The following is a 22186-nucleotide window of genomic DNA, read 5'->3' on the forward strand; positions in this document are numbered from 1 at the left end:
CGGAGAGATTAATTTTTTAAACACATTTCTAAACATAAAAGTTTTTATAACTCATTTCTAATCTATTTTATATTTGCCATAATGACAGCAAATAATATTTGACTAGATATTTTAAGACACTTCTATACAGCTTAAATTGACATTTAAAGGCTTAACTAGGTTAATTATGTTAATTAGGCAGGTTGAGGTAATTAGACAAGTTATTGTATAACAGTGGTTTGTTCTGAAGACAGTCAGAAAAAAAATTTGCTTAAAGAGGCTAATAATTTTGTCCTTAAAATGTTTCATAAATAATTAAAAACTGCTTTTATTCTAACCGAAATAAAACAAATAAGACTTTCTTCAGAAGTAACAATATTATTACATACTGTGGAAATTTCCTTGCTCTGTTAAACATTATTTGGGAAATATTTAAAAAAGAAAAAAACAAAACAAACACTATACACTTTCCAATTTAGTTCATTCAATTCACTTATAGTGCATGTCTTTGGACTGTGGGGGAAACCGGAGCAACCGGAGGAAACCCACGTCAACATGGGGAGAACATACAAACTCCACACAGAAATGCCAACTGACCCAGCCAGGCAACCTTCTTGCTGTGAGGCGATTGTGCTACCCACTGCGCCACCATGTCGCTCTGTAAATATATAACCAAATTGTGAATTTTTTTATAAAATATAATCAATAAAAAATTTGCATACTGGCAGTTTTGGGCCAGTAATATATTTTTAACATGCCATTTTACTTTTAATATTTAATATCTAAATCTCTTATTCTTAACAAAGCTTACCTTATTTGATATAAAATAAAGCATCAAATGTGTTTTGCCCTATACTTTTAATCATGTTTATATACTAATTTATAATCAAGTAAAATAATTTTATTTTTAAAATTCACTTTTACTTTTTCAGCAGTATTTGTTGCATCAGTATGATAAAAATATTGCATAATTACACTTATACAATATAGATTATTGAAAATTAAAAAACATAATAAAATTTGATAAATATTAACAATGATAATAATATCAAACACAGTAACAATATTTCAGTTTGTTATGAAGGATAAAGAATTATGAATTTGAGTGCACTGTCTATTAGGACTAAATCAATGTGGTTTGCTATTGGTCGATCTCATATGTTTGTCATAAGAATAGAGATGACATTGAAGGGGAAAGAGAAGCTATTTTAATTAATGACTACAATGAATTAAAAATTTTAAAATAATGCTACGCACAGATTAATCATATTTTCTATTAATTACAGCAATATTTCAGAAAAGCCAACATTAGCTTTCAGAAAACCAACAATGAAAAACGATCAGCATAATGAAGAATAAAACACAAGACAAACAATAGACAGACTATCAGATTTGTCTTCTTTTTGCCAGTTCTGATATAAGATACTGAAGTCTTTTTATAATCTGGCCTATAGAGAGGCTCATGTGTTTGTGCTAAGGTTTGGTTGGGTGGACCAGTCACGGAGGCGGACTCTTGTGGCTGCACATCAATGGCATTCCATTACACACTATGGGCGGCGGCAGTTCACAATCCACACCAGGAACTCTGCCAAAACACACACACGGGCCTCTAGGTTCAGTTTCAGAGCCAGTAAAGAGTATGAAGAATGAAGTATTTAGTACAAGTGTATCTACTACTGTACAAAACAGAAAAAACACATCTCAAGAGGTTGTGTGCATCTTAAAAAATAAAGATCATTTATTGGAATCAGTGGTCCCATAAAAAACTTTAACTTTACTCAATGGGGTTTTCAAACACTCTAAAATCAAGATCCAAAACTGGGTTTTTTGCTGTGATGCTGTAGAAGAACCATGTTTGTGAAAGTTCTTTAAGCTATTTTTTTCATACTTTAAAGAACTCTTATTAGTATAAACACATCCCCCCCCACTGTAAGGAACCTTTTTATGAATTGAATTGTTCCTTGGATGCTAAAGTTTCTTAAAAGAACTACCACTGAAAGCTTAAATGGAGGAACCAAAATGGTTTTTCAAGATATCAGCAAATATTTAAAAAGAATTTGACATGAAAGAAAATTAAGAAAGAAATAAAAAATAAAAAAATGAAAGAAGAAGAAAGAAAAGAAAAAAAGAAGGAAAGAAAGAAAAAATGGAAGAAAAGGAATGAAGGAAAAAAGGAAGGAAAGAAAGAAAGAAAGAAAGAAAGAAAGAAAGAAAGAAAGATAGAAAGAAAGATAGAAAGAAAGATAGAAAGAAAGAAAATAATAGAAAGAAAAAAATGAATGAAAGAAAGAAATTTAGCAAACTAAAGAAACAATGTAAGTGAAATATTGTATTGAAATATAAGCGTCATATTAACAACATTGTTATAAAGCTTTACAATACATATATACACCTTGATTGTTTTCTTATAGTTTATTAACAATATTTGTATAGTTTGGAATTTCTGAATTCCTCAGTTCGCCAATGTTTCCTTGGAGAACTGTGATTCTTGGGAAAGAGAGGCTGTTGCTATGAGAGAAAACCTGAACATACAGGCATCACATTACACCACATTCCAGGAAAGACGGAAATATGAGAACAAGAGGGGGAAACGAGAAAAGGCTTAATGCATCCCTCCGATTTATTTTCCTTGTGTTAACATTTAATACATATTTGACTATACTGTACATATTTTATATAAATCTTTTAAGTGTCCTACATTTATTACAAATCTTTTAATACAAAATCCATTTCATCCCATAGGAAGAGACTAAAGCCAAGATACAGTATGTTCTAGACGTTCTCTGTGGTGAAGACTGCAAACTTGAAATCTATCAGATAGACAACACTGATGAGGTCATTGTTTATGGAGACAGCATTGAAGGTTTGAATTGTACTCTTATCTATCTATCTATCTATCTATCTATCTATCTATCTATCTATCTATCTATCTATCTATCTATCTATCTATCTATCTATCTATCTATCTATCTATCTATCTATCTATCTATCTATCTATCTATCTATCTATCTATCTATATCTATCTATCTATCTATCTATCTGTCAAATGTTTAAGAGGGATTATTGTGGTAAAAATAATATATATACACTCACCGGCCACTTTATTAGATACATTTGTCCACCTGCTTGTTAACGCAAATTCCTAATCAGCCAATCACATGGCAGCAGCTCAGTGGATTTTGGCATGTAAACATGGTCAAGACGATCTGCTGCAGTTTAAACCAAGGCAGCTCTGAGGGAACAAAAGAGTCCAACTCAGTACTAATAAGGTGTACCTACTGTAATAAGGTCAACAGTGAATGTATTTCTCAGCTTTTATTTACATTTGAACACAGGGATTCTGTGTTAAATAAGTCAAATTTAAGACTTTTTAAGACCATCATGAATTAAATTTCTGACATAAACAGAGCAAAACGGTAAGGGTTTTTTCTAACTGCCAGTGGAAATGATTTTTACCAGCCATATTATAGTTCAAATTAAGTTATTTTAGCCACATATTTAAATAAAGTGTAAAAATAAGCAAACTCTAGTTATCTACATATAATTAAAAAAAGACAAGTTTAAAAAAGGATAAACTAAATTTATGCACAACAGTGTGTCCAGATCAGTGCCCTCAGCAGACAGCTAAATTCATAGAGAATTTTAAACAAACCTTATTGTAAGGAAGATAATCAAACCATATGGCTAGATTGAGTAAATTATCAATTATTATGTAAATTATTTAATTTGAGTTGAATGTAACTTTTGTTAAACATTCCGATTGGGTAGATTTACACAGACAAAGGAAAATTGAGACGCAATTAAATTTATTTAAGACCTACAAGACCTTACTTTAGTGAATTTAACCATTTGTTTGACCTAAAATCTTTATCGCCAAAATTATTCATACCTTTTGCAAACTGTCAGTCTATGGGAAAATCCAAAGATCTATATAATTGCAAACAGTCCTGTTCCAAAAATAAAATAAAGTATCCTAATTACCATATTCATTAGGCACAGCTGTTTTGATCAACTCAACAGGTAAAACAGAAGCTCTCTGCTGTTGGTTTGTGGACAGTCATGGCTATTACAAAGGATTCATTAAACTCCAAACAGAACTTTCTGCTTTAAATTGCCATACAATGTAATATTTTGTTGGAGCATGTTAAATATCTTGCATGCAGTGCTGTAAAGAAATCAATCAGACTAAAATCTGTCATTCTCTCTTGTCATGAAGATGATCCTAAAGGAATGGCTGGGAAGTTCAACATCGACAACATTACAGATAAGGTGAGCACTGAAATCCATATCATGTCATTAATATGAAGTGTAAAAAAAGAGAGGACGTAAAGTGTACAAAATGATATTACTCTTAAAATCAAGCATGAAATAAAGGAAAGTAAATGTAGCCTGTACATCTGCTATCAGGATTTTGCATAGCAGTGGTGTAATAAAGCGTTACTCCCAGATTCCAGTCTATGTGAATAATATGCACACCCTGTTAGGCCTCAGAATCAAAAACATGGCATATTTTACCATGTGGTTTAGTTTAGGATTTAGTTTGGGTGAGGCTGTAACTCATTATGAGGTGAATAGCTGTGCTGGCAAATCAAATAAACACACGCTATGATGTTTACACAAACTTAATTCCACTTAATTCACGTAAAAACGAAGATGCAACTCATAAAAGTAAACTTATTTGTTTGTGTCTAGGTGAATGTAGACGAAGCAGTGGCTAACATGGGCCAACGCTCCAAAATTGTCCTGATCTCTATTCTGATAGCGGGTTTGCTTCTCGCTGCTTTGCTAATTGCTGGATACATTCTGAAGACTCATCGAGGGAAATCAAAAGGGATGCGACTGGTGAGTGCGAGGCTGACTAATCTCTGAGCAGTGTCTAAAATACCAAATGTTTCAGATGGAGGCTGCGAGGAAACAAAGTGCACTTTGCTATATTTTTAAAAAGATTATGGAAATATAAAGCTAAAATACTGAAATGCAAACTAAATGCAGTGTTTTTTTTTTTCCAGACACTTTAATGCACACTATTTACAACAACTATTTACTATGCATTACTTCTAGAAATTCAAGCTTCATCTACATGAAGGTTTTTTTTATTATTATTATTTAATCAGTCAAAACATATACATGTTTCTCTCTATAAATTAGTTTTTTTTTATGTGAATTGATTTGATTGATTATACAGATTATACAGATTTTTTGAGTCATTGATTATACAGATTTTTAAAAATATATTTTTTAATTTTAAAACTTTGTTGTTATGTTAGTGAAGCACTTTGGTCAACATTCATGTTGTTTTACGGTTCCATATAAATAGTTTACCTTGACCTACAACTGAATGAATCGTACAAAGTTAGCATTCATGCAAATAATTGAGTGCCGCTTTCAACCATGTTTAATATATTTAAATATATTTATATTTTATTTTTACATTTTTAATGATATTTACCACATTTAAAATATATACATTTTAAATGTAATATTAAATAACAACCTACAGCTTAAATCCTAATCAAGTATAACATTTTTCACATTACATCTCAAGTTACTATACTTATAACATTAATTACATCAAACTAACCATAAATCAATGTAATGTACATTAAATTGTACAAAATATTAAATAAATTCTTTTAGCTTTAAACATATAGAAAATAGTTTTCTTCAAAACTCTTAAAGCTTTGAAAACACTTGAGGGTGGGTAAATAGTTAGTAAATATAAACTTTTGGATGAACTGTCCCTTTAAAAGAATGGTTCACTCAAAATTTAATATTTTGTCATCATTTACACACTTTTTACTTGTTCCAAACCTGTTTGACTTTATTTATTTAAACACAAAATAAAATATTTTGACGACTATAACCATATTCAATAGTTTCAGGTTTCTAGCATTTTTCAAAATATTTTCTTTTGTGTTCAGCAGAATGAAGAACAGTAAATAAGGACATAATTTTTACTTTAGGGTGACATATCTCTTTAAGAACATTACCTTTTGTTTTTTTACAAGGGCTAGCACAGCTGAAGTCATAATTATTATATTTTTTATTTTTCAAATAATTCCCCAATTTATGTTTAACAGAGCAATGAGTTTTTTTTCACAGTATTTCCTATTTTATATATATATATATATATATATATATATATATATATATATATATATATATATATATATATATTTTTTTTTTTTTTTTTTTTTTTTCTTTGGTTACACTGAAAAAAAGTTGACAACTCAAAATTGTAAAGCAACTTGCTGTAGAGCTTTTTGAGTTGACTCAACTTTTAACCCAAGTACTCCACTTGACTCGGTTTAAGTTGAGTGAACTCAAAAATGTCCTTAAGCTGATTGTATTTAAAATTCTAATCAAGTTTTTAGTGTAGAAAAAGCAGTTTTTACCATTTTAATGTCAATAATATTAGCCCCCTTAAACAACATTTGGGTTTTGAGGGTTCTGACGAGCCAATCCGCTATGCCGCTGGACTCGACCCATGTAAACACTCGCTCCAACGGGTTTCCGGCTCTCAGCACAGCCCGCGCTCATCATTGGTACCAAGCCAACCAATCACAGAGCTTGCGCTATGCGTCGCTGCAACATGTGGTTACATTTTTTGAGAGGTGCGCGTCAGCCACAGCGAGGGCTACGCGACCATGTGAAGGCTGTGCCGGAGCATACTCGTGCTCTTGACGCAGAAGTATAAATCAGCCTTGACTTACCGGACTAACCTAGTTATGCCTTTAAATGTCACTTTAAGCTGAATATTAGTATCTTGAAAAATATCTAGTAAAATATTATGTATTGTCATTATGGCAAAGATAATAGAAATCAGTAATTAGAAATTAGTTATTAAAACTATAATTTTTTAAAATGTGTTCTTTCAATCTTCTTCTCACGATTAAACAGAAAATGAGGAATAAAATATACAGGGGGGCTAATTGACCTTATTCTAAAATGCGGAAGTGCGACTGTTTTCGCGATTGTCTTAGAACTTCCGTTTCAGTCGCCAATGGGAGAAATGACAAGGAATAATAAACGGCAAAAAACGGTCAAACTACTTGCTCTACAAACAAATGTTTGCATGACTATACAGTCCAAGTAGAATAATATAACAAGGAAATATCAGTTTGCAACATCAAACAGCGAAACGAGCAGTTTTTAATGTCTAAAAATGAATGGAAGTGAATGAGACCAGAAGTCTCGTCCCAAAAAGATTCAAATGGCAGCGCCCGCTTGTCTGCGGAGAATAAGGTCAATAATTCTGACTTCATCTGTATATCTAATGTCTGTTGTCTCCATAAAGGCTGAGGACTCTTTCCAAGTGGACCAAGAAAACCAAGGCAACACACTGCTGTCTGTGGCTCCTCTGCCTCAACAAGAACCTCTGGACAAGCCCATCATCAATGGAGAATCTCCAGACTCGCCACCCACCAACGGACACAATGCCACCCAGACACAGGTGGCAGATACTCCCATGTAATAGGATCAGAGTCAACATCAGACCAATAAACAAACAAAAAAAAGAGTTATCATACACACAACAACACTTGATGTGGTAAAAACTGCAACAGAGACGATGGTGCTGAGGAAAACAATGATGAAAGTACAAGAAAGACTGATCTCTGGGTAGCTCTTTTATGTAAAACTGAGAGATAAAAGAAGCAAATCTGCTCCAGTTGTGCTTGAAATGCTGAATAACTCCACATCTATTGCAGTATATAGAAACATCAAACATTTTAAATATGTTTTGACTCCAACAGTGCAAAAATTTATAGATTCTGTGCCAAAGAATAGATCATTTTTTAAGGAATTTGTAAACTGCAAGTAATGAATAGGATTCACATTGTGCATTTAGATGAGCCAACATTTCAAGTATGCCTTTTCAGTCTGGAAAAGCATGCTCAACAGCTTTTTCATATACAGTAGCACATAGAGACACAGATGTTTCTTAACATCAATTAATTAATTACATATCATAAAATGAACAATGTAGATTATAACAGTTATTAAATCCAGTTAGGCCAATGCCTCTATTTGGTGTTTAACTTGTGTTCGGGTGTTAACACTTGTTTGGAGTTTTGTTAGGACTCTTCTTACTTCGTCAAACGTATGAATGGACAAACCTACATTAAGGCAGCAGGAAAGCAAGCGACTAAAAAAAGAACAATTTCAATCATAATCCATCTATTCCGGCAGTGAAGTATGAAGTCTATAGTTTTGTTGCGATTTTACACAATACATCCCATAACAATCACATTCAGTCAGTCTCCAAGGTCTTTTTTTGTAGGTTGGTTATACAAGTGCTCACGCTACGAAAGCAATCCAGTCTAAAGCATTTTCAAAAAAGTGGACAAGTGAAAGTGGACAAGTTTAAAACATACTACTGTACAATCTGATTTTAGCTTCATCCACTTGTGTTTATAATTGACAGTGATGCATCTTAAAGGGATAGTTCACCCACAAATGAAAAGTTACTTAATATTTACTCACCCTCAAGTGATTATAAAGCTTTATGAGTTGCTTTAGTCCTATTCAGACGAAAGCTGAAAAACGGTAACCGTTGACATACATAGTAGGAAAACAAATACCATGGAAGTCAACCCAGCAAGCACAAGATGTCAAACACTGATGTCATACTGACGTTGTACCCATGGGGACTTTGCATTTAGTTTGGAAATGAAAATTGGGTTGATGTCAAAATCCAACATCCAATTTAAAATCATCCAAATATAAACATCTAATGGTGTAACAGCTTGACCTTGTGTGGAGGTTACCAGTATGCCGTCTATCAGACGTTGGATTTTGGTTGCTATACCTAGCAATTGAATATATGACGTTGTTTTCAGATGTTGACTCGATGTTGGGTTTTGGTCTCTTTCCAACACAACCTAAAATCAACCATATATCAACATCATTTGATGTTAACATTGAATGTCAAAATAACGTCTTTGATTAAACATTGAATTTTGGTCACCTGACTTTGCAACCTACATCTAACCTAATATATATGTCTTATGCTGCGTTCACACCAGACGCGGAACGCATGTCAAGCGCGAGTGATTTACAAGTTAAGTCAATGCAAACACGCGAATAGACATCCTGCGGCGTGATACGTGTGAATGGCGCAGAGCGAATGACGCGAATTACGCAAATGGCGCGATGCGAATAACGCGATACGCTAGAGGCGAATTGAGCGTTTAACGAGCGTTTCGCCCGAATCTCTCGAATTCGAAAATCTGAACTTCAGCAGATATTCGCGCCGCGTAAACCAATCAGAAGCTTGCTCTTGTGGGGGCGTGATTGTGACGTAGAACCTGTTGATGGTGTCCTGGGGGAAATCCTCCAGGCGACACCGACAACAAGTCATCAAACTGGGCTTGACTCAGTCAGAAGCACTGCTGAAAGCCTCCGTCATCCAGGTTCAGTTTCTGGAGGAGTTTATGAGCTCACAGAGCTGGATGCACCTGTGAAAGCATGTAGTGAACTCAGACATGGTCCTAAACTTATCGACGCTGTTTTTTAGCCTTCATGAAGTACATAAACACTGTTATTTTCTTTATAAAATACTTGTTAGCCATTTAGCAACGAAGCTACAGTCATCGGGCCAACAGAAGCCCTGCCCATCACGCGAATCCGTGTCTGTTCTGAAGTGAATTAGACACGCGAATGAAGCGGATTTCACGCCCGAATGAAGCGGGGTTTGACGCGCGAATGAATCGAGTAAACTCAAATGTTCACGCGGCAATTTACACGCGAATACCGCGATTTAGCACAGCATTGTGATGTTGTGTGACTGCTAGAAATGGTTACAGGTTCCCAGCTTTCTTCAGAATACCTCATTTCATTTTTAACAGAGGAAAGAAACTCAAATAAGTTTAGAACAAGTGCAGGATGGAGTAAATGACAGAATTTTCTGTTTTTGGGTGAACTATCCCTTTAAAAACAGGTGTAAATGAGAGTAATTGATGGTTTCTTCATGTATTTTTTTTTTACTTTGTAAGCTGTGCTGCAAACAAACACAAATTAACAATAATACTAATAGATGAACTGTTTATGTAAAAGAAAACTTGTCATCCTTAATTTTTTGCTTATTATTGTTTGCTTTAAACAGTCTCCATCAAGGACACACAGTTGCCTTTTGTCACCTAGCAAACCATGGCCTTTCTCCAACACGTATACAATCATATTCAATTGTATATGTTAGGATTTTCCAATTGCCACTCAATTCATTAATGTCCAAGGTTTTCTGTGCATTTCAGACATGTATTCGTTTGGCAGATGCTTTCATCTAAAGCAACTCAAAAAAACAAACTACATAATCATGGCTTCCCTGGAAATTGAACTCAGGACTTTGCCATTTGTAGCATTATGCTTTACTGGGTTATAAATTAAGTAAAATGCTTAAGTGGTAGCTTATTGTTCAGGTACAACTAAAATGCATTCTGGAAACACATTTGCAAACCTATCTACAGATGAAGTCAGAATTATTAAACCCCCTGAATTATTAGCCCCCTGTTTATTATTTTCCCCAACTTCTGTTAAACGGAGAGCAGATATTTTTCAACACATTTCTAAACATAATAGTTTTAATAATTCATTTCTAATCACTGATTTATTTTGTCTTTGCAATGATGACAGTATATAATATTTGACTAGATCTTTTTCATGACACTTCTATACAGCTTAACGTGACATTTAAAGGCTTAACTAGGTTAATATGGGCAAGTTAGGGTAATTAGGCAAGTGTTTTGTACAACGATGGTTTGTTCTGTAGACTATCGAAAAAATATAGCTTAAAAGGGGCTAATAATTTTTACCTTAAAATGTTTTTTAAAAAATAAAACCAGCTTTTATTCTAGCTGAAATAAAGCAAATAATTTTTTCTCCAGAAGAAAAAAATATTAGACATGCTGTGAAAATTTCCTTGCTCTGTTAAACATCATTTGGGAAATAATTTAAAAAGAAAAAAAAATTAAAGGGGGGTTAATAATTTTGATTTCAACTGTAAATGGTAATGGCTGATGAATCACAGTCATCATCACACGATCACTATCACAGGATAGCTCTCACACACACACACACACACAAAAAAATCATCGTAGCTTTACAATTTTTGTAATTGCCTATATTTTTATACAAAGTATATTTTGTTTTATACATTTTTTTTTGTTTAGTGTGTAGTCTAGACATTCAGTTAATCATTTGAAGAGAAAACCTAAATGAAGTAAAACATGAAGATTATTGATGGTTTATTGTTTTGTGAAAGAGTATGTGTGTATATGAGTGGGTGCTTATATTTTTTTGTCTCACCATTTTAAATTTCTTTGCCAAAGTTTTGCAGTATAGTACAATTTTCACAATGCTAAAATGTAAAAATCAGTACTTCAGGCTGATTTTAGTGGTTTATGTTTGTTAACTGTACTGTAAATGATAGAAAAATAAATCAAAATCTTGAAAAATTCAATAAACGTCAAGTTGTCACATTTATCTTTAAATAATTTCTACTGAATTAACTATCTAAAAAATGAGGGGAAGTAAGCAGATGTAAATGTTCCAATACATATTTTTACTCGCACACCTAAAAGCTCTAAAAAAATGTAATCGCTGGGTTATATTTTGTGAAATAATTTCAAATTTCTTTGCCAAAGTTCTGGACAAAACAATTTTCAAAATGTTAAAATGTAATACCCGAGTGTCAAGGTTTTTTTTGCCCTTGAGTTCGAGTCATTTGATTTTGAGTATCTACCGATACCGAAACCTGATCTGATACTTAAATACTAATACATAAAAAAGAATTAAAAAGAGTGAAGAAATAGATCCAGGATAGTCCTTTTTTTTATTTAATCCACTTTATTTAAAAATTCAACAACTTAGTTAACAAACAGAGCACTTCTGTGAAGTAGCTTGAAAAATAAAGTAATAAAAACATCAATTCTTTACTTCTGGTTCTGGACGTTAGTGCAACAGTAGATATAACAATAAATCTAATATAAAAACAAATATCACCTTAACTTAAAACATTTGGCAGGCAATCCCAAGTTTACATATCTCACAGTTTGCAATGACATGCTGCACACGTTGCTGTTTTTCTGTGTCATGAAAGAAGTCTAACTCTGCTACTGCATAACTTGAGAATATATAATATACATATATATTCAAGTCCTGATCAGGAGGTAACGTCTGATTCCGATTAAGTCTGAAACCATGTGATCGGGCCCAATTTCCAATCACGTGATCGGATCTGGACATCCCTAGTTCTAACACACATTTTTACTCACACACCAAAAAAAGCTCTGAAAAAACGTTGTCACTTTGGGTTATGTATATTTTTTCTCATAACTTCAAATTTTTTCACCAAAGTTCCAACTAAAACAATTTTTACTATGCTAAAATGTAATATCGGTGATTAAGGCTGATTTTAGTAGTTCATGTTTGTTTACTGTACTCAAATTTTTGAAAATTAAATCTTGAAATCCTAAAAAAAAAATTAATAAACTAAGTTGCTACATTTTATATATATATATATATATATATATATATATATATATATATATATATATATATATATATATATATATATATATATATATATATATATATATATAAAATTTATACTGAATTTTACAGCTTAATTCCACGGATGCTAATGTTCTAATGTACATTTTTACTCACACACCTCAAAACTGACAAAAAAAGTGTGGTCACTTTGGGTTACAAACAATATAAATCTGGCTTTGAGTGGATGTTTAAGTAAACAAGCAAATCTACTGAGACTGGTACAGAGAAAACACTAGCAGGGGAGTAATAATATCCCCTGGGTCAAATTCATCTTGCTACATACATGAAGTTTCAGTGGATTCACATGGCCGTGGGATGAAGTGAAGTGTGGTGAATCCTCAGCGGAGCCCCACAATTGAACGTTTTGTACTATGGCGTTGTATATCTTACATATAGGCAAGGGTGGAAAAGTTGAGCCTGTTCTCACCACCAGATGCATTCAACAACAACAGAAGTAAACGGCGGGGCTCGATTTTCTCTCCAACTCTGAACCACCAATCAGTGCCAAGGAGGAGGAATATGGAAATCACTAACAGACAAAATCAACTTTTCCCAATGAATGACCCAAAATGTTATGCAAATGTTTTTATTAATTTAAGCAGAAAGTGAAATGGATTCTGTTAGTTTGGTTAATTCAAGTTTATTTGATGATGATGATGATGATGATGATGATGATGATGATGATGATGATGATGATGATGAAAAAAGCCTTTATTTGTCACATACACTGTTACATAGGGCTGAGCGATTTGGCCTAAAATCAAAATCTCGTATAATTGAACATTTTAACTTTATCTAAGGTTATTACCATAACTTTATTAGTAACTAATAACTTTACCTAGTAGCTTTTAACAGTTAAAGTTATTAAATATAAACATAGTTAATTAAACATGCCTGATTAAAGGCATGTGATAATATTGAGTTTGCTTTTATTTATAGATCCTTTACACTCCCTCCTACAAATAGTCTACATACCATGAAGCTAAATAAAGAGCTCAGCAACACCCAGCTGCAAGCGTCAGATGTTGGGACAACACACACATGCACGCTCGGTGACACTAGATCTACAGCAGATGCTTCTGCAACAGTACACAGCTTCATAATCAGATATAACCCAAGTGTAAAAGAGTCATATAGAGTGCACTACAAGGCCAAAGATATCCGTGCTGCGAAAGAATGTACGAGTCTTCCTAACCATGCATACACTGATTCATTTCACACACACAGAGATAAAGCTGACAGCTATATAATCCCTTTGAGAATGAACACTCATTGAGACTTATGCCTTCCCCAGTGTGCAGTTTTACGACCAACACATGTTCACTTCATGCTCTTTTTCCCAGACATTTCACTGCAGGCTTTTATTTTTCTCATACAGTATGTGCTCTATACTGTTGTATCTGTGCCTCTGTATCTTCTCGGGTTACAAAGCATGCAATTGAAATGACAAAGTTGCTCGTATTAGCTGGAATAAAATAGTTTATATGGCCTAGTAGGAAATAATCCACTTTGTAAATGTGTCAACTTCAGCAATGGCTCTAGTATTAAAAGAAAAAAAAAGAAAAAAAAGTATAGTGGGTAAACAGTGCCCCCTAGTGTTTAGAAAGCTAATTGAATAGGAAGAGAAGTTGCTGGAAAATACAATGAGAGAGAACAGTGAGAGTTTATTAGAGAACCTTGCCTCTAAACAATGAGTAAAGAAAGAGCTCTTTGCAGTCATAATGGGCTACATGCACAGCTACTGTTTTTTAGCCATTGATAAACTTCCGGTAAAAGCTTAATGTGACTATTTTCAATTTCACAATGTTGCTTTTACAGCATCAATGTTGTAATGTAATTACAATATATTCAGTTAAATATACTTAGGCATTCATTTAGTTGTTCAAGCGTAAAATGAGATGAAAAGACTTGTGTAACCTCTAGCTCCATCAGAATCAGCAGGAGCGCGCAGGAACTCCATTGAAATTACTGTGGTCATATTATAAAGACATGGTGGGGGAAAATGGAATTTAATGAAGTGCTTCATGTCTGGTCTGAGACCCACTTCATATCGAATATCTATGAAGCAGTAAAGATGACTACTTTTTATAGAAATAAGACCCTAAAGGTGGCCATTTTATAATAAAAAGACAGTTTACCGGAAGCGCTGATGCTGGTTGGCTGAAAATGATAGTCCGTGTGCATATTGTATGCACCATTGCTGTCCTAATTAAGTTAGATCATTTAGTGATGACTCACTATTATGAGAAGACGTGATTTCATTTAGCTCAAGAACAAAAATAAAAAATACAAATACCATTTTTGCATGTTGTCTAAAATTCTGATGCAATAGTTCTAAACAAATATGACTTTAAATCATTAACGATTAAAATAAACAAATTTTAAATTCTATATGATATACTGACATTTTATAAACAATAGCCTAATGAGAATTTCAATTAGATTTTACTTTACTGGCAAAATAAATAAAAAAATTAAAAAATAATTAAAAAAATAAAAGAAATAATGAAGAAAAATACATACTAATATAAAGAAAATGTTCTAATGTAAATTAATAATAATAATAATAATTTATTATTATTATTATTATTATATTATTATTATTATAAAAATGTATTATTATTATTATTATTATTTTATTATTATTATTATTATATTTGTTATTATATTATTATAAATTCATGTTATAACATTTTCTTTGTAATAATAAAAATAATAATTATTATTATTACTATTATTAATTTCATTATTATTTATATTATTATTATTAATGAAAATTATAATAATAGTATATTATATATTATTATATAATATTATATATATATATAATTATATAATGTATATATATATATATATATATATATATATATATATATATATATATATATATATATATATATATATATATAGTTATGTTATATTATTATTACTATTATATTTGTTATAATATTTTTGCTATTTTATTATTATAATTATTATTATAAATATTATTATTATAAATTTGAATAACATCGTCTTTATAATAATAATAATAATAATAATAATATATTATATTATTATTATTACTATATTTGTTATATTATTATTGTTGTTGTTGTTGTTGTTGTTATTGTTGTTATTATAAAACGTACTCTTATGCAAGCTATTGTAACACGTGTGAGTTTAAAAAAAAAACAGTTTGATAATATGCTATAAACGTCCTCAATACAAATTATTTAAATAGCAAGAATGGAATTTAAAAAAAATCTACCAAAAGGCAAATGGACAGGTATGAAAATATGTGACGACTGTAAAAAAAAAATTAATCAAATATTATACACTTTTTAATTAAAAATAAAAAACTAGAAAGACGAGCTTTTCAACGCCAAAACCTCATACGACAGACTATTTCAGGTAAGGACAGGTTCCGCTCCTTTTGTTCCACAGATGTTGCGACAGAATCCAGAGCTGCGCATTAAATGGTCGCCTGTACCATGTGACCTCATCCAATGTTTGTAAACACGCGTCAAGCACATGTGATCCCGAAGTGTTCTCGAACGTGTAAAGCGCCTCGGCCAATCAGAAGCCGGGGGAGTGTCTGTGGGCAGGGTTTGAGTATTTCGCCCTGGAAAAATCGATAGGGATCTTGTAAATGATGCGAGGAGTCTATGCCTCAAGAATGGGAACTGAGGAGTTTGGACGGACGGAAAACAAGTGAAGTGTGCAGGCATCCGCGGCATGCAGATGATTCATAAAAACACGCCATGAAAAGACAACCCCTTGACTGTATCAATGTAAGTAGAAGAATTCCTCATTATGAAAGAGCTATTATTAATTTAGTTTAGTTTGTTTCTTTGTTTTAAAAAGCAGTATTATTTGACTCCTCATAAATATCTTATTATTCATGGTCAAACGTAGTTATCAAAATTCAACTGATAAATATTGTTGACGAATAGACGTCATCAGCTGAAATCAGAGAGTGAGGTGTACTGATAATTATTCCAACAGGCCTTCGTTAAGATATATTACTGCGTCACAGCTATTGCGACAAGAATATGGAGATTCGTTAGGGAATTTCGTCTGCGTAAGAGAATCCGTGAGATCCCCTTATTTGTAATAACGCGTGGAGGATGAACATGACATAAGCATGAGTGTTCAGTTCCTCTCGCATCTGACTGCATGCGTCGCGTTCATAACAACGGCTGGGCAAGGATGCTGCGCGAGCGGTTGATGCGTTGCGTGCGTCAGTAGCTGTACTTTAAGTGCGCACTTGTTATTGCCTCAAAATAAAATGCCCTCTCCATGAAGCAAATGTGTTTTAAAGTGAAACCCTGAAGGATCGTTAAGTAATAATAGTGGCTACCAAACCGAAATTGAATTAACAAACCTTTGGTCGCTTCTTTACCACCAAAAACTTTTAATATAAAAGCTTAATCGTCATAAAATATCGTTTATTATGTCACGACGCAGCGTATTCTAGCATATTCCGCGGCTTTAATAATAAACTTGCAGTAGTTTTTGTTAATACGCACTTGACTAAACGGAGTAAACAAATCATTAGCGCACTGCTTACTTTCTCCTCTAGGTGGCGCAGTCAGACCGCAGTTAAACCACCGTTAACGTGAACTAGCCTACTTAATATGATTACAAATGTGGAAGTCAGCTTTCATAACTGAAAATGAAATCAGCTTGTCATTATTAAGGTGTTATTGGAAGAGCCTCATCATGGTAGTCACTATATTATTTAGTTTTAGTATTAATATTGGCATCATTATTTGACAGATTAGGAGATGGGGAGATTATACTAGTAGTAGTTATTTATCCATCAATTTAAACACGATGTTAGCCTGATATTTATCCTAATTTGACTTACCTAGAATGGTTTATCGGCCTGATTTGTATCCATTACTGTAAACAAAGTAACTCTAGTCCCAAATGATGCAATTGTAGATTATAAACATCCTTAATAGATTATCATAAGCCCCTATGGGCATCATTTCAGTTGCCCAACAAATAATGAAAGTCATGTGAAATCAAATGCTGCCTGTTGAACAGGAGTACAAATAAAATGTTATAAAAATCCAAAGTGTAGTCTTCTAATACTCCATGCTTTACCGACTGTTTATTGACCATTAAACAAATCTCTTGGTATCCAGCTCAATTTAAAAGGCAGATTTTGACCCTCGACACGCACGCCTTTCCCTTTAAGAGCTGCTCAGCATTACACAAGCGGTCGGTCAGGTGCACAGAGGCAGCAAACCAAGACTAAACTGATGTACTGGAGAAAAAGAAACTTGTAAACAAATGTTCTCCCTCCCTCCTGGTCACTCCCTGTACTCCTCTATTGTACTCGGGCTCTGGTCTACAGTATTTCAAACATAATACCTTGTCTCTCAGGAATACGCAGCACTGGCACAGCTGAATTTTAGGGAACAGTTGCGCAGTTGTGAACAAACATAAAATGCATGGATAAGAATAAAAAATAAAATCTGCAGTTTGTGCACTACAGCATCCTTTAACATTTGGCTATTTTCTGTTTTTGTTTTCCAGTGGCAAAACCTGCAATGCTGCTCCTGGAAGCTGAATTCAGATGGTGCCATAGAGTATTTTATGGCATCTAGCACCATTTGAAATCAGTGTTCCTGGGCCGGTCCTGACATCCCGTGGTGCATCTAAATATTGTGGACTGCTGATATTCTACTGCATTGATTGTGATGTATGTCATTAATAATGTCTGAAATAAACTAAACAATTTTTTGCATGCTTTAAATGTACGTGTCTATATGGTCTATGTTGCAATTTTGTAAAAATGTAAAGTAACCATGCTGTCATTTAAAGTCATTTCATTGTCATGAATAAAAAAGTCCCTTGTTTTTAAACTTATTACATGAATTAAAAAAACAACATAAATCATCAATATTTAGTCAGTAATAATATGTCAACCTTAGAAGAGTTAAGACATTAATAATTGGAGTAATACTGATTTTCAGACACAACAAATAAAAAAATTGTCATTTTATGGAGAATAAAAAAGATATACAGTATATAAGTATGAAGTGCCATCTGGAATTTTCTTCTACAATGAGCATTTTTGTCAGCCTCTAATGTTTATGTTCAGTTATTTCATATTAAAAGTGATGAAAATAACCTATTTTTGCCATAAAAGTAAAAAAAAAAAACTGAATCAAGACATTAAGAAAAATGCTGATATTAGAAGAAAATCTCAGATGGCACTGAAGAGATTTGTTTGCATCTGAACTCTTCATATGATAATACTTGAATAAAATGTTCAGAACTTTATAAAGTCTAATATCACTCGGCTTATTAGTCCCTGATTAATCAGAGGTCACCACAGCGGAAGGAACCGCCAAATATATGATATAGCCTATACAAACATACATACTTTACTAGAAGGTTAGATTGGTCGACTGACCTTTCTTTGCCAATAAATATTAAGTTTATGATTTCACAGGTTAATCAAATATTATTAAGACAATTTGTCATTTTATGGAGAATAAAAAAATATATATAAAGAGTAATGTGTCATCTGGAATTTTCTTCAACAATGAGCATTTTTGTCAGCCTCTTATGTTTATGTTCAGTTATTACATATTAAAAGCGATAAAAATAATAACCTATTCTTTGCCATAAAAGTTAAAATACTGAATCAAGACATTAAGAAAAAGGCTGATATGAAATCTGATGCACTTAAGAGATTTTTGCATCTGAACTCTTTATATGATAATATTCGAATAAAATGTACAGAACTTTATGAAATAAACACTTATAGCACTCTCACTATCGTTTGGCTTATTAGTCCCTGATTAATCAGAGGTCACCACAGCAGAAGGAACTGCCAAATATATGATATAGCCTATACAGTACAAACATACATACTTAACTAGAAGGTGAGATTAGTCGACTGACCTTTCTTTGCCAATAAATGTTGAGTCTATGATTTCTCAGGTTCATCAAATATTATTAACAAACTATTGAAAATGATACCTGAAAAAAAAACCTAGAAAAACTGTACGTTTACCCATAAATTGGATAAAAAGTTAAACAGAAAACTTGAAGATGGCTGTTTGACAGTGACATGAGTTTACAGGGCCACCTGTTGGAAAGAATGGAAAAAGAAAAGAAGGTGCTGGAAAGTTCAACTCGCTTTCAAAATATGTTCTGTCGAAGAATAAAACCTTTGATTTGGCCCACCACCCCATCTAGGAAGAGAGAAAGAATGATAGGTATGATTTAGAGATTGTCATTCCAAATCTAATGTAACCTTTTGTTTTATTGTTGAAAGCTAACAGTAATTAAATGTTTCAATTAAATGGTGAAAATTAATCAAGTTTAGTTTAGATAAAAGACAAATCGAGTCAAAGGCAGATTATGCTTGACTAGTGTATTCAGCGTTGAACTCTACAGTGTTATAATAGGATTGTTTATGTTTTTATTGATTCAGTTTTTATTTTATTCATTCAGTTTTCTTTGGCTTAGTCCCTTTATTTATCAGGGGTCGCCGCAGCAGAATGAACCGCTAACTTATCCAGCTTTTGTTTTACACAGCATGCCCTCCAGCCGCAACCCAGTACTGGAAAACCCATACACTCTCGCATTTTCACATACACTACGGCCAATTTAGCTTGTTCAATTCACATATACCACATGTCTTTGAATTGTGGGGAAAACTGGAGCACCCAAAGGAAACCCACGACAACACGGGGAGAACATGCAAACTCCACACAGTAAGGCCAACTGACCCAATCGGGTCTCAAACCAGCAACCTTCTTGCTATGATGCTGTTATAAGTTATCATGTTAAATGTTATCCTGCATTAGTTCATATGATTTAAAGTAATGTTTTCTAAAGAATTAAGAAATTACTAATGGCATCTTTAATGTAAAATAGTATTTTTGGCCCACGGCTCTCAATTATATTTGTTTTTTGACTTTTATACGAAAAAGTTTGACCATCCCTGCTCAAAGAACATTGAGGTAAAGTTAGTTTTATCTTCACACATTCAGTCTCGCCTTAATAATTTAATTTCACAAAAATAATCTTTGCAAAATCTAAATAGTGAAATCATAATAGCAGCCAGCGACCATCAAAGCACAACACTATTCACAGAAAAGTTCACAGAAAACACAACTCAAGAAAAAGGGTGCTAATGTTGTTTTCAACTCATACTTGCATGAGATTTCAGACTGAATATTAAAAGTACCGTAGTAAACAATGTTGGGAGGATGTCACAAGATCTTACTGAATAAATATGCGTATACAAAACGAGTCCGTAGCCAAGAGGGGTTTGGGTGTTTGAAAGACCCACCCCCCACTGACAAAGGTCCAGTATTTGTCCCATCCATGAGTCAATTTGTCCCGTTTTGACTGTTATGCCATCATAAGTTATCAAAATAACCCATCAAAAAAGGCTTTAAGACCATGCAGAATCTGATACGTCAACTTTCACTGTATTGTTGTTAACGTGAAAACATTTTATAACTTGTATTCAAAATCTTGGACCATATTCTTGAAAGAAAAATTACAAATAAGTGCAAAGCACCAAAAGTGGCCCATATTAATACTTATGAAGCGGTTGTTGTTATCCATGTATTTTCAAAAGTACTTTATATTAATGTAATATAGTTTGCTATATTTATCCTCAGCCCACTGCTCTGAATGATATTTGGTTTTTGGCTTTTATACAAAAAAGTTTGGGCACCCCTGCTCTAAAGAACATTGAGGTAAAGTTAGTTGTATCTTCACACATTCAGCTTTTCTCCTTCATAATATAATTTCACAAAAATAATCTTTGCAAATTCTAAATAGTAAAATCATAATAGCAGTCATAGACCAAAGCACAACACTGTTCACAGTCAAATAAAGAGTGCTAATGTTGTTTTAAAGTCATACTTGCATAGGATTTCAGACTGAATATTGAAAGTACCATTGTAAACTATTTAAGGGGCATGTCACAAGTTGTCACTGAATGAATATAAAACAAGCCCGTAGCCTGGGGGGGGGTTAGGTGGTTCGAAAGACCCACCCCCACTGACAAAGGTCCCACACATGAGTTAATTTGTCCCATTTTGACTGTTATGCCATCATAAGTTATCAAAGTAACCCACTGATTAAGGCTTTAAGACTATGATGCAAGTAAAGTCAAGTTTTACTGTATTGGTATTATGGAGAAAACATTTTATAACAAAGACTTAGACCAGGGGTGGCCAATCCTGTTTCTGGAGATCTACCTTCCTGCAGATTTCAGATGCCACCCTTATCAAACACACCTGTCTGTAATTATCAAGTGGATTGCAGGTCCTAATTAATTGGTTCAGGTGGGTTTGATCAGGGTAGGAGCTAAACTGTACAGGAAGGTAGATCTCCAGGAACAGGATTGAGCACCCCTGACTTAGACCATATTCTTAAAATAAAAATGACCAATAAAAAGTTGTAAAGCACCAAAAGTGAAATCGTGAAGCTCTAACATTCCAATTCTAATATTCAAATTGCCAAATTCTGAGACTGAGGAAAGTTGAAAGTGCTGGCCAAACTTTTACAGATTGCTATTTTTCCCCTAGTGGTGAATAATAAAGTAGTCTAAAAATAAGTAGGCTTTAAGTAGCATTTCTTTATTTTAAATATTAATGTTGGTACATTAAAAAGTGTGACCATCCG

The 22186-nt window shown here is 33.1% G+C and overlaps 2 protein-coding genes, 1 long non-coding RNA gene and 1 other non-coding gene across 23 annotated transcripts in view; 3 read left to right on the top strand and 1 right to left on the bottom strand.

Moving 5' to 3' along the window:
* si:ch211-286o17.1 overlaps positions 1 to 11053 on the top strand; it is a 36658-nt gene extending 25605 nt beyond the window's left edge. The window contains exons 5-8 of the mRNA XM_002662526.8: positions 2722 to 2842; positions 4197 to 4249; positions 4673 to 4822; positions 7278 to 11053. Of these exons, the coding sequence (XP_002662572.1) occupies positions 2722 to 2842; positions 4197 to 4249; positions 4673 to 4822; positions 7278 to 7454 (501 nt within the window). The 3' untranslated portion in view covers positions 7455 to 11053. The remainder of the gene's footprint in view (positions 1 to 2721; positions 2843 to 4196; positions 4250 to 4672; positions 4823 to 7277) is intronic.
* The window catches only part of im:7151449, a 264905-nt gene that overhangs the window by 207360 nt on the left and 35359 nt on the right, over positions 1 to 22186 (bottom strand). For 6 of the 20 annotated variants that reach the window (XM_073954559.1, XM_073954543.1, XM_073954542.1 and 3 more), the window contains one exon: positions 19226 to 19731. The exons of 6 other annotated variants lie outside the window; for them this stretch is intronic. In XM_073954559.1, the coding sequence (XP_073810660.1) occupies positions 19679 to 19731 (53 nt within the window). In that variant the 3' untranslated portion in view covers positions 19226 to 19678. Of the gene's footprint in view, positions 1 to 1165; positions 1565 to 3073; positions 3213 to 19225; positions 19732 to 22186 lie in introns of those variants that run through there. 8 more of the 20 variants (XM_073954561.1, XM_073954549.1, XM_073954554.1 and 5 more) reach the window with 3 other exon arrangements.
* Positions 16162 to 18281, top strand: LOC137496015 (uncharacterized). The gene is made up of 2 exons (XR_011016079.1): positions 16162 to 16305; positions 18062 to 18281. It is a non-coding gene; the product is annotated as an uncharacterized lncRNA (long non-coding RNA).
* On the top strand, positions 18079 to 18161 carry dre-mir-29b-1 (microRNA 29b-1). Its single transcript, NR_030036.1, has one exon. It is a non-coding gene; the product is annotated as a microRNA 29b-1 (primary transcript).

This window comes from Danio rerio, chromosome 6, assembly GCF_049306965.1.
Source record: "Danio rerio strain Tuebingen ecotype United States chromosome 6, GRCz12tu, whole genome shotgun sequence".
Lineage (NCBI taxonomy): Eukaryota > Metazoa > Chordata > Actinopteri > Cypriniformes > Danionidae > Danio > Danio rerio.